The sequence below is a fragment of the Pteropus alecto genome, unplaced genomic scaffold, assembly GCF_000325575.1.
Source record: "Pteropus alecto unplaced genomic scaffold, ASM32557v1 scaffold25, whole genome shotgun sequence".
NCBI classification, from domain to species: Eukaryota; Metazoa; Chordata; class Mammalia; order Chiroptera; family Pteropodidae; genus Pteropus; species Pteropus alecto.
The window spans coordinates 23,849,567-23,863,246 of NW_006441955.1; the positions used below are offsets into that span (position 1 = coordinate 23,849,567).

Below are 13,680 nucleotides of genomic sequence, written 5' to 3' on the forward strand. Positions count from 1 at the left end.
AAATGAGAGTGGCGCACAGTCTTAGGTCTAAATAGAAGTCGATAATAATGCTAGAGTCAATTAACCCATAAAATATGCTATATATAGCTGCTTGTTTTAAAAGTATTTGCAATCTTTTGCAATCTCCTTTTAGGAGCTAAATTGAGCTGTATAGTCTAGGAAGGTATAGTAGATCGGTCCTACTTTCATGTGCATGTGAATTACTTGGGGATCATGTTAAAATGGAGATTCTACTTTGGTAGGTGTGAAATGGGGCCTGATATTCTGCATTTTAGCGAGCTCCAGGATGATGCTGCAGCTCCATGGACCACTCACTAAATAGCAAAGTTGGTAGAAAGTATTAGTAAGGGTGACTGCCTGGCTCCCTTCTCTGGGAGAGACCCAAATAGACAGAGGTATGTCACCAGAGGTCCTTATGAGCTTATAGGACCTTAGCCCTCTTGCCAGGTGAACCCTTCATGCTGACAAGGTTAATCGGTTCTTCCACAAGACACTGAGAACTGGAAATAACAAAAGAGAATAATTTTCCTCTTTCTTGTGGTGAAGCACAGGATACGAGGCTCTGGAGTTACCAGCCATGTGATAAAGCCAGCCTCTAGAAGGGATAAAAGAGACATGCAGAGAAGAGAATCCAATTGACATTCCAGTCCCTGGTGAGGCTCAGACCGGGCCCTCTATTTGCAAGATCACGTGAGATATCTTAATATCCTTCCAGTAAATTCCCTTCTTGTCCTAAATTTGTTCTATTTGGGTTTCTATCATTTGACACTTAAAAAGTTCTAACGTGGTGTGGGGAAGGAGAGGATATATACTCCTGGAAATGCAGGAGGAATAAAGAAATTCAGACTGGATTATTATCCATTAAACCATGTTAAAGGCGTGTTTCCAATAAAGTCTCTAGGTCACAGAGAGAAAAGACAATAAAAAACTAAGGTTGAGGGAAGACTGAGAAAAGTCTCAGCCTACCTAAAATGGGGCGAGGGTGGGGAGGAGGAGCAGGGAGGCAAAAATGAGAGGCAAGTGAGCCTTGTGATTTAAATTGTTGGACAATGTTGAAAGAAAATGAAAAGAAACTACTATCCCCAAACAATGTCTGCTAAAAGCAGAAGAGAACAGGAGAGTGTAGGAGTTCTTTAAGGAGGGATCCCTGGGCCTGAGCGGAGGTTAAAAACGAGCTAGTCAGAGTTCTACCCAGCGAAGAACAAAAGTTGAACTTTTCTTTTGTGCCAGATCAGACATTGTATGTGCTTTACCTTTATGACCTTATTTAATGACCCCTAGGAAAGTGTTCTACATTGCTCCTCTCGGCTGTCCCTGAAACTCTAGCACGTCCAGAGCTGGTACTTCCATGGTCAGAAGAGGGTCACGTGAACATGGGTCATATCAATATGAACCCCACATATTGATATGTGGGGGACCCAAGGACTGAGTATTCCTCAGGCAAATCTGAAAGTCCTCCGAAGTCTGTGGCTGCAAGCAGCCCGGACGCAACAATGATGATGACCACCCTTCCATGTTTGAAGTAAATGAATTTTTAATACCGTTTTTGTTTTTTGGTCACATCTTCCTCTTTATCAATCCCATTATGCAAAGGTCTACACAGTTAAATTAAACCAAATATTTCATAGCACACTTCCAAAAGGGTAAAAATTTTGCACTAAAATAAAAAAAAGGACTGGTTACTATCAAAGTGTACTGTTCATGAATTGAAAGGCTTTCATATTTACACAGCAGGTACACGTGCAGACAGGACAGGCGGACAGAACGGCAATAATGGAGACACTTTCTTTGTGATAAATGCCCTTGGGTAGGAGATGTGATAACAAAGTAACGGACTGATGCCATAAAGCGAAAAGGATATGATCTCATTATTTTATAACCATACCTTGTGGTATGTTTATAAAATATTTCTTTCACAAGTTAAAACAGTATTTGCGAGATGGATTTAATTTTGGTAAAGTCAATGAAAAAAGTTCTATGTTAATGCAACATTTGTTGTAAAGATTCCAGAAACATGAGTCAAAAATTCAAATTATGATTCCCACAATAACTGTAACTCTGCTATACAACATACATAATGGAAGAAATGTTATCCACATATACCACAGTAGAAAATACTCACTAAGCAGAAACAAGCTGAGTTATGCTTGTTGTGGGAATCATCATTTTCAACTAGCTGAGGATATATAAAAATTGAAATCATAAATGCATGCATTATTTTATGTATTTAATTCAAATTTTTCTTGATCCAATTTAATCAGCTTTGCATCCAATCTACATTTGCCTTTCATAAACTGCAAATGAATGTCTTTCATAAATTTAAAATCCACATACTTGGTTTCCTTTTCTCATGCAGGCTGCCTTTGTAGAATGGCATCACTATAACCTGTCCCTCCCTTAAAAGGTCAGGACATGTCTGCTGGGTTCCATTTATCTATATTCCTTTCCTTCCTGAAGGACAGCACCACATATTTACAATTTCCAAAGAGTTTAGTCATAACATTATCTCATTTGATCCTCACAACAATGCTGTGACAAAGACAAAAAAAAATAAAATAAAATAAAAAACACCTCTTGGTTGTTCGGCTCTTTGTGACTCAAATAGAATATATTTAAGGATGTGCTTTTATGTTATCATTTAAAGTCTGGGCCATTTAATTGCACTTATAATATTACCCACTTACCATACGCAGAAGATGTACTTATTATTGAAGGCAGAATATACTTTAAGTAAAAAGATTATGGTTACGAGCTAAACATTTAACATATTTTAAGCCTTTTGCTTTAACTACATTCTGAAAATTCAATAATGAAACACGAAGAGATATAACTGCCTTTTGAAACTCTGTCTGGGCAAAATTAATCCTGTATATTATATCCAGTACTACTTCTCCTAGTTTAGTTTTAACTAAGAAGGGCACCTTGTACTACCTCTGAAGATGAATCTCTTTCCTCTCCAGCAGTCTTTACCATCAGGTATGTTTCATTATATTCAAACTAAATTATCTTGGTTCAAGAACAGTCATATTTCCTTACCACTCTAAGTAGCTCCATCCTACCATAGTGTTCATGACCTTGTGTGTTTGCAGGGCGACATGGCCAACTTTTTTTGTCTCTTAGCACTACTATTATCCAGCTATTCAAATTTAAGTTTGATTTTCTCCCTTTCTGTGTACAAAAGGACTCTTCTCCATATACTCGAATAAATTTCCTTCTTCATGTATCTAGTGCACCAATAAAAAGGTCAGTTAAAATGAAGATTCAGAGCTAGCAAAAAGCCTATCATTTTTCTAACCTGGGAGATAACAGAATTAATCTTTTGCCTGTGAAAGCATGACTATTTGGCATGTTAATTAAAGGGTAATATTTAAGTACTAAAAAAACAAATCCTATGGAATATTAACTTTAGGAGGTATATTGTGGAGGAAGAGTTGTCTTCTTAATGTTACCTACAATTATACAACAGGTCTTTACAATGAATAAAGATTAACACATAAATTCTTAGATAAAACAGATAAAATACAAAAAAGTATCCTGCGGGCCATGAATACTCAACATTCAGGGTTTTTATCTTCCTTATATGTGGAAAAACAATATTTGAGGCTGATAGCTTTGCTATCTCAATACTATTTCTAGTTATAAAAAAGGTGCAAAGATGATTGGTAAGCAAAAAAATCAGTGAAAGAGATATGAGTTCTTGCATCTTGTCAGAGATCAGAAAAGGGGATTATTTTTTGCCTTATATGATACATCAGTCAGAAGTGAAGGCAGGGCCATAAGTGTGAATTTTCCATATACTCCATCCACTTTATGAGATTGTCTTAGGAAAAGTGTAGACCCAGCCAGTGGGCAAAGTTTACAACTAAAACAGAATGAAACAATGTCTTTTTCAATGTGGAAACTGAAGAGGAGGTAATGAATTCTAGAGGATCACAGAATGCTCAGAAATGAAAAAGATGAGGTTAGTTTCTCTTGAGCAGTAATATGTGAAAATACCAAAGGTCTTAAATTTTCCAAATAAACTGACAAGCAAATAAGGCCCTGGAGACTATCAGTACCATAGGTTAAGAAACCAATTTTTCATATTTATTCCATGAATAACTGACAGTAAAATTTTCACACATTAAAGAATAACCCAAAGAAAAATTTGGGGAACAAAAAAATTGAAGTGGTCCAACAACAGAAGTCTGTTAAATAAATGACAATACATTCATAAAATGGGTACTCTGCAGCCATTCTCAATGTGTTCTTGAACAATATCGAGGAGAGAAAAAGGGTTAACATATCGTAAGATGAAAAGTGAGGTTACAAACTGGTATATTCTATATGATCTCTATTTTAGAAAAAAATATGTACATAGGAAAAAAAGACTGGAAGAACATATACAAAAGTACTAACTGAACTTAGCTCTACTATTGAGAATTTAATGTCTTCACTTTTTTTTTTCCAAATGAATAAGGGATATTCAAATGAAAATACTTATTTTCAAAAAAGGTCAATGATCTGATATTTGTTCAATCTTTTTAATAACAGACAAAAGGAAAAACAAATATATTTATCACAGTACTTGCATTAACAATTATTTTTCTTTAAGTTATAAAATAACAGTTTGTCAAATTTAGTTTACTTCTATTTTTGTCAATTCACACAAGAGCAATGTATTTTTTTGAAAAATGTAACGACATAAATTTTAATCCAAGGTTGTAGTCTTCCATGCAGTCTTCTCTACATCCTCACGTCTAGAAAATGAACTTCATATGCTTGATTCCATAAGTTTTAAAGAAAACCATGATAATGAGTGCCCACAATCCCAGAATAAAACCCCCAGGAGGATGCCAATCTTTCAGCTTCGGTTTCTGCAAAATAAGGACGACATGATAAATTTAACAATAGGTGAATAATTCAACAATGGGTAAAGCCAATACTGATGAAAAATAGAATTTCACAAGCTGTGTTTTAAGGGGGAGTAATTTAGCCAAATTAAATGTATTGGGATAGCAACAATGGTAAAGATGTCAATCAAGACAAATATCTCAAAGTGGTTCTTACAAAGATCAGTTTCAAATGTTTTATTCTCTCAAATGGGCCTTCCCTGACTACCCTGCCCAACTATCTCTCTTTACCCAAGTTATTCAGTAGCCTATCAGACTTCACTTTGAATTTACATATTCATTAATTTGTTTTTATCTGTCTCTATTAGACTATAGCTATTTGAGGGTCACCTTGTTACATTCCCTCCACATACTTGCACCATAGGAGACATTCATATATTATACTGAGCAAATTAGTGGAAAAACAAAAGCTACCCAATTCCATTTATTCAGATATTCAAAAAAATAATTGTTTGGGGGCCAGTTCCTTTGGTCATGTTACTCCCTTGAGGTAGAATGCTCCACACTCCATTCTGTCTATTCAAAACTCACTAACTCAAATGTCAACTCCTCTAGATTTTCCCAGCTGATACATTCTTTTCTTTGAATCTGTAGTTACTTCTACTTTTACTTCCATCTATTTTTTAGTTATCTTTATTGCTTATCAACCTGAAAACTTCCAGGGGGCAAAGTCTGGCTGAGTCCATTTTATATCCTCTTCTCCATTTCCTACCCCTTGACACTCAGCCAAGGGTCTTGTACAGTTCTTTGCCCAGCAAGGAAAGGCATACTAATCTTCTCACTTGTTGTCATTTCAAAGGCTACATTATGGCCCTGAAATTGGAGGTCTGTGACTATGATCCCTTTATAAGTCCTTCTTCCTGAATTACTGGCCAAGATTATAAGGTTATGATAAAAGAATCGTATTTAGAGTAGAGTGAACAGAAACTATATTCTGAAATTTGCTTTAGTCATCATGTAAACTAGATGGAAGAAAAATTCATAAATCTCTTAGATGGATCTGCATCTATAATATGGTTTTCCCTTATATAACCAGGACATCTAATGCTCTTCCCTCAATCCTCAACTCAAAGAAAGAAAAGGAGAGAGAGAGAAAGAGAGAGAGAGAGAGAGAGAGGGAGAAGAAGAAGAAGAAGGAGGAGGAGGAGGAGGAGGAGGAGGAGGAGGAGGAGAAGAAAGCTCAAAAAATAAAACAAATGGACCACACTTCATCAGTAAGGGCCATGCCAGTAATATACATTCACTGCCACATTCTACAGTTACTTATGTTTATTATCTATGCCTTAAAATATCACATAGTTACCTAATATATAAAATATTATAAATCCACTAACAAAATTCCAAAGAATATTTTGATAAAATGAAATTCTATTTTCAGTCAATTTTATAAATTGTGAAGTTAATCTAGAGAAATGCCAGATTTTCAATTAGGTGCTCTTTCTGCATCTTTTTCCTTTTCTTCTAAAATTCTCTTCCTTTAGTATTAGTAATATTTTGGCCAAGTTTTTACACCACTTCTCTAGCCATTCCTTTTCAGTCTTCTTTGATCCTTAAATGCTACTGTTCTCTAGAGCTCTGCTTTCGGCCAATTACTCTCTCCTTTTATATAATATCTCTGGGTGACACCTGTACTCTGATTTCAACCTCTGTCAACAGGCTTATGATTCCCAAATTTATGTCACTAACCTGGAACTCTACACTAAACCCTAGATTCATGTATAATTAACAGATACCTCCACCTGGATATTCCAAAGGGATCACAAATTTTGCTACGGCCAATACTAAACTCAATCCTGATCCCTTTAACCAATTCTTTTCCTTTCTGGTTCTCCATCTCTCCATCACCATGTTGCCCAAGAGAAAAACCTAGAAGCCATTCTTAGTTCTCCCATCTCTCAGACCTTTTCATTTCAATGAGTTATTAATTCTTATAGGTTTTCTCCCCCTTATATCTGTCCTTTATAAGTTTTCTATTGCCAGTGTCACTTAATTCTAGTTCTTATCATTTCTTATCAGGATTACTGAAATAGTTTCCTAACTAGGTTCTCTTCTTCCAAGGTGCCCTTTCTTTTCCATCTATCAACCATATTACTGTTAGACACATCTATCTAAAATACAAATATATATATGTATATATGTTATATGTATGTATATATGTATATATACATATACATATATATGTATATATATCCCTCATATGTATGTATTGTTTGCCTTAAGCACACATTGCTTTTATAATTTAAAAAAATTAATTTAAAAATCAGGGTGTGGTGTGGTTGGTTCAAAGAGCATGGTATTTAGAATCAACTGCCTTGGGTTCAAACTTTAGATTTAATACTTAAAACCCATGTTGCCTACCAAGCCACTTCTCTACTCTGAATTTCTGAATCTTTGAAATGGGCAGAGTAACACAAACCTCCTAGAAATGAATGAATGCACAATTATTGCAATGATAGTTTTTGAAAAGTTAGTCTATAACTACTCATTCCTACCTAGAAAAGTGATGATATGAAACTCAAAGTACTTTTTAGATGACTTACATTTGTGTTTGCCAGTTATGAGGAACGATGTTTGAAAAAACCTGATTTTAGTTATTTTGATTTGTATAATGTTCATCAATTCAAAATTAACTTGTCAGGCTAACAGGAAAGAAATCTGCCTAATGTTTTCATCTGGATCATAATGCTAGAGTTTTAGGAATTTTTAATGCAATGTTTGAACTGAACTGACAATACTGTTTACAGTGGTTACATTATTTACAGCCGGACTCTGATAAAGCTGTCCAAGAAAAACACCTACTATATTGTCTCCTAAAGGTAAATTTCATGAATGTTCTTTGCCACATCCCCCTCCCCCTCCACTTTAAGAGAGCTGCAGTGACGCTCACTTCTAGCTCTCTCTTATAGTCTTCCTGGAAATAGACTGACTCCACTTGTCACCATGCCAGGAATTGCTCTCAAAGAAAAAGTAAAGGAATCTAGAGACTAACTCCCCTAGTTTCCCTCTAGCCTTCTTCCTCCCAACTGCAATCCAGATCTAAAGTCTAGTTCCTTTCCTTTTGAAGTTGGCAGTTAGTGTTAATCAGCTGTTCCCTCCTTCTGGAGAAATGAACATCTCCCAGGATCTTGAAGCATCCTACCCATGGTAAATTTGCAAAGCAATTAATCTAATCTAGGCTATTAAAAATGATTTGTTTTAACTATCATTTTATTTTTAACAGAAAGTTGACCATAATTTTTCCTTAACCATGATTTATTTTTTCTGTGATAAGAATTCCCATTTTTAACATTATTAGTTAATGTTGCTCTGGAATTTCCAACCAATCCAGATGTAACATTTGAGAAGGAGGAGAAGCAAATTTTCGTTATTTGCAAATAGTATGATTAGATATCTACAAACTTTACAAAATTGACATAATTATTGGGACTAAAGAACTCAGATTTGAGATAACTATAGGAAAAGAAAATGCAAAACCCTTCCAATACACCAGGAAAAAATGAGTTGGAAAATTTAATAGAAAAAAAATTACATTCACAATAGAAATAAAAAATATAAAATAACTAAGAATACCCATAGTATGAGATGTAAGGTAAACAACCTATATTATTCTATAGAGAGGAGTAAACAGTCCAGAATATCAAAAGGAATATGATAAAGCTAATCTATAATGTAGTTCTGATGCAAGATATATCAATGAAACAGAATAGAAAAGAGACAATCAGCCCAGCATCCAAAAAGATTTAGTGTACACTAAAACTTACAATGGGCAAGGGAATATTCTTATTGGTGCTCTAATAATGGATTAACATTTGAAAAAAAATGAGTTTTGTTTCTAACCTAACACTATTAACTAAAATACACTTTACATGATTTGGAATTAGATGGTAAAATATTATATGGAAAAATTGTTTAAATTATTTTTGTAAAGTAGCACCTAGGGACACATCATAATGGTAGCTATATTAATAGTACTAGGGAAGAGTAGTTACAAAGGAACTCATGTGGAGAGCAGAACCCACAAATGCAAGTGCCAACAAGCTGAGGAGACTGTCAGGTAGGTGGCTACTCGGGAAGGACTTGAGAGAGCTGGCCCTTGAACAAGGTGTCATAATTGGGCTGGAGAGGAGGGGTGGCACCCAAGCAGTGGCACATGGAACAAGGTCATGGTGATGAGAAAAGCCAGGCACTGGAAAAAGGGTGATGTCCTAGCCTGGCTGAGGGAAGGAAGGTGATGAAAGCTTCACAGGATAGAGATGTGCATCTGCTTTGTTGACTGCAGAAACGCTGTTGAAAGAAGTAGCAAGTGTGGGAATAGCCAATGAGAGGGCCACGGAGAGTCATTCTGTGAATGCCCAGCTGTTGCTGGGATCTGAGACAATGTGAAGGCTCTGAGAACTTGAGCTAGCACCCACTAGAGGTGAATGGGGTAAAAAAGAGATAAAATGTAGAAGAATCTGCATAATAAAGAAATTTATAAAGTCTAAAAGCAATGAATGAAAATAAGAAAAGGTGGAGAGCTTTTTAAACACTTTTTGAAAATCTGTATTTTGCAAAGTGTATAAATCAACATAAAAGGCAAATAAATGAGAAAATATGACAGAAAGGGGGATGAATTTAGCACATGAAAATGTTCCAAAAATCAGTAAGAAAAGACACAAGGATATATCAATAAATGAGACAGGAAAATGAAAAATTTCACACAAAAAAATTACAAATGACTAACAGTTGAAAAATTCAATTTTCTTGATCATAAAAACAAATTTTAAAAATATATTAACTGTTTCTTTCTCTTTTTAAAATTAAACTAGTAAATGTTAATAAGGATGGTCTACTTTTCAGGAAAGTAATCTATTAACATGTTCAGAAATCTTTAAAATGTTCATTATCTTTTCTATCCTACGATCTGTTACACTCTTAACTAGGATCTATATTAAGGAACTCAGAAATGCTGACAAAGATTTTACACAAAGATTTTTTTCTCAGTGTTATTTACATTTAAAGAAAAAAAAGAAACAACATATATAAATAATGTGGGAAATATTGTACATCCACATAATTAAAGTCATAAAATGTCTTCAAGAAATTTTAATGATTTGGAAAGATACTTATACTGTAATAATAGAAAAATAAAAGCAAGATGAAAATTGAGTATAAAATATGATCTTCATTTCTATAACAGTATTCAAAGAAAGGAAATATAATGAAGTCTTAATAGTGTTTCTCTAGGGGAAATAGGATTAGAGGTGATTTTAATTTCTTCTTTATACTTTTGAAAATATGTTTTCTATAATATATATGTGTGTATATATATGTATGTCTTTATTTTAGGTGGGTGGGTAGAGAGGAATATACAGGGAAACCCTGTATTAAAATAATAGTCCACCTAGAAGAATCTACATCTATTCATCTTTTCCAAATTAGAAAATAATACTATGATACTATTTAGTACTTGATATTCCACTTTTTAAAAAAGTAATGTGAATAACATGACAGCAACATAATATAATAAAGTGCTTTTCCAGTATGTATTTAATGATATTCCTGGAGTATAATAATATTGCTATTTTTAAAACAACTGTAGGTAATATTTTAGACATTCTACAATGATTTTACTCACAATCAAATGACAGATTGGTATGATTATTGCATTTTGTAGTACAGCATTTGAAGTAAGCTCATATTAAAGTATAGCTTATAATTTCATTTGTGTTCATATTAGAGCTTCTCTAGCTCTAATTTTACATTGTTAAGGTTCTCTACTGACTGCTGTTAAATACACTTCTCTTTTTTTAAACTTTCACAGTAACAGCTATAATACAAAGGTGAAAAAACATAAATAAAGCACTGCAATGTGTCAGGAGCCAACACTTAAAAGCTTAAGGACTAAATATTATTGAAATGTCTAATATCTCAAATTAAAAAGATAGGTAGCTAAGCAACACTGCACTGCCAATTGTGAATAGTCATCAGTCTCCCCTTTGATGTTGCTAAGAGAACATTACCACAGAACTTTAAAACAGTTAACAAAGCACAGATCTAAGTATTAAAATTATGTAAAAAGAAAAAACTAGGATTTTCATAATTGTATATGTTTATTGGCAAGCAAATGAAAACTTTCCAAGGCTTCAATAAGATTCTCTTCTTAAAATACAATAAACATATCAGTTCAGTTAAACTATACTTTAAGGAAAGGGGAAAAAAAAACAATCTATTGAGTTATAGTTATAATTACTTTAGAAAATAGCTGTTTATTTTCAAATATTTAATCAGTGATTGTATATTAGTATTTCCAGTTTATCAACATCCTCTCTATAAAATATAATTTGTACTCTTCAAATTATATTAATAGTATAAATCAAACTATTGTCAGCAGAATTCTAAGACAGCCCCCAAGATGCCCTCTCCCTGGTATTCTGACCTTGTAAAATCCATTCCTCTTGAGTGTGGACAGGACTTGTAAATATGATGAGATATTACTCCTACGATTAGGTTACATTATAAGAGCAAAGATGAAAGAGTTCTGAAGATGTAATGAAGGTCCCTAATCAGCTGACTTTTAGTTAATCAAAAGGGAGATTACTTAAAAGGAGAGGCTCACCTAATCGGGTGAGCCCTTTAAAATAGGGTCTAGATGTCATATGTAGAAGTCAGAGAGAGAGATCCATTAGAAGCAGATGAGATGCTCTGCTGTCAGTCTCACTGAAATATCAAATAGTAACTATGTGCATCTATTACGAGGTAATCAGAGTTCTGTTTCTGCCAATGTAGAATTACATGCTACAGGAATTGCCTGCCCTTTCTGAACAACTAGATTTTCATACAAAAGAAATGATGGTTTTCAGATATTGGACAATTTGCAGCAGTTTTCTGGTCCCTGAAAGAATGGGAAAAAATTTGAAAAACTAAACTCATCCTTCGAATGCCCAAGCTTATTGCCTGGGGGCAGTTTCCAAACTTTAGGACAAGGAGGGAAGATCCAAACAGCCTGACAATCTTGTGGAGCTAAGGAGACACAGATTGGAATTCAGGAAATTTGGGTGGCTAGAATTTGCAGAGTAGACTACTGGAGAGGCGAGTAGCTGCACAGAGACATGAAGCTCTAGAGATCTGCAGAGTGGTCTCCTTGAGTCTTTGGCAAAGTTCTAATTTGTGCATGGATAACAAGAAGCTGGTAAAGAAAGACAAAATATACAAAACAAAACATCAAAAGCCACAGGCCAATCACCAGCACTCATACTTTGCAGAGCATCGGGTCACAGTTTATAATGGGAACTAAATCAGAATAATTCAGAGATAGAGGGGTTATCTCAAAAAAAAAAAAAATTAAAGAAAAAGAAAAGAAAAAGGCTCTAGATCTGCCTAAACAACATTAAAGTGATCCTATAGCGATCAAACTGATCCTGGAATAAAATCTAGCAATCAGTATATGAATAAAACAAAAATCCAAAACCAAGCAGCCAACAACAACAAAAAAATTACAATATCTAGCATCCAAACAACAACAACTACAATAACAACAACAGGAATGGAAAAAAGGAAAATGACCCATAGCCGGGAGAAAAATCAATCAAATGAAACAGACCCATAAATGAAAGAGATGATGGATTTAGCAGACAGAGCTCTTAAGACAGCTATTAAATATAGGATGTAAAGGAAAACATGAACATAGGAGGAGAGAAATAGAATATATAAATAAGTCCCATATATAGGATTCCTAGGGATGAAAAATATGACATAGGAAATGAAAAATACACTGAATGGAATTAACAGTAGATTGACACTACAGAAGAATTAGCAGAGAACTATTAAGAGAGCAATAGAAATTATTCAATATGAAGCACGGAAAGAAAAAGAGTGGAAAAGAATAAACACAGCCTAAGTAAGCTATGGCACAATACCAAGCAGTATTACATTTGTGCAACTGGAGTCTCAAGTGGTGAGGGAGAAGAATATCTAAAACAAATAATGACTGAAATTTTTCAAAATTTCATAAAAACTATAAATCACAAAAATCAACACCAAGCATAAGAGACATAGAGAAAACAGACAAAGGAACATGATAATCAAAATGAATAAAAGCAATGATGAAGAGAACATCTTAAAAGCAGTCATCTTAAAAAGAGATTTACTTGTTCTTACAGAGCATTGTTCAGCAAACTACAGCATGAGCCATCCACATGATTTTATAAAGTTTGACTGGAATACAACCACACTCACTCATTTGCATACTATCTATTGCTACTTTTACACTACACCAAAGTTGAGTAGTTGCAACAAAGATCCAAAAGCCTAAAATATTTACTGTCTGGCCCTTTAAGAAAAAGTGTACAGATCCTTGCTACAGAGGAACAAAGATAAGAATGATTGAAGATACGCTGTCAGAAACCATGGAGGCCAAAAGACAATGAAAAGACATCTTTAAAGTACTGAAAGAAAACAACTATTGACTAGAATTCTAGGGAAAATGTACCAAGTGAAAAAATCTTTCAAGGATAAAGGTGAAATAAAACACCTTTCAGTAAAACAAAAGCTTTGAGAATTCAACAGACCTATCCTACAGCAAGAAATGTTGAGAAGTTCTTCAGGCAGAAAGAAAATTATACCAGATGGAAATACAGACTTACACAACTAAATGAGAGGTAAATGATAAGTAGATAAATAATAAAATATTATCCCTCATTTTAAAATTTCTTTACAAGATAATTCACTGTTTACAGCAAAAATGATAATAATATATTGTGGGGTTTGTAACATATGTAGAATCAAAACATAAAATGACAGCAGCACA

General features: G+C 34.1%; 1 protein-coding gene across 1 annotated transcript in view; it reads right to left on the reverse strand.

The window, feature by feature from the left end:
- Positions 1-1,516: 1,516 nt before the first annotated feature.
- PIGK (phosphatidylinositol glycan anchor biosynthesis class K) overlaps positions 1,517-13,680 on the reverse strand; it is a 97,781-nt gene continuing 85,617 nt past the window's right edge. The window contains exon 11 of the mRNA XM_006919338.3: positions 1,517-4,856. Coding sequence (XP_006919400.1) covers positions 4,740-4,856 — 117 coding nt within the window. The 3' untranslated portion in view covers positions 1,517-4,739. The remainder of the gene's footprint in view (positions 4,857-13,680) is intronic.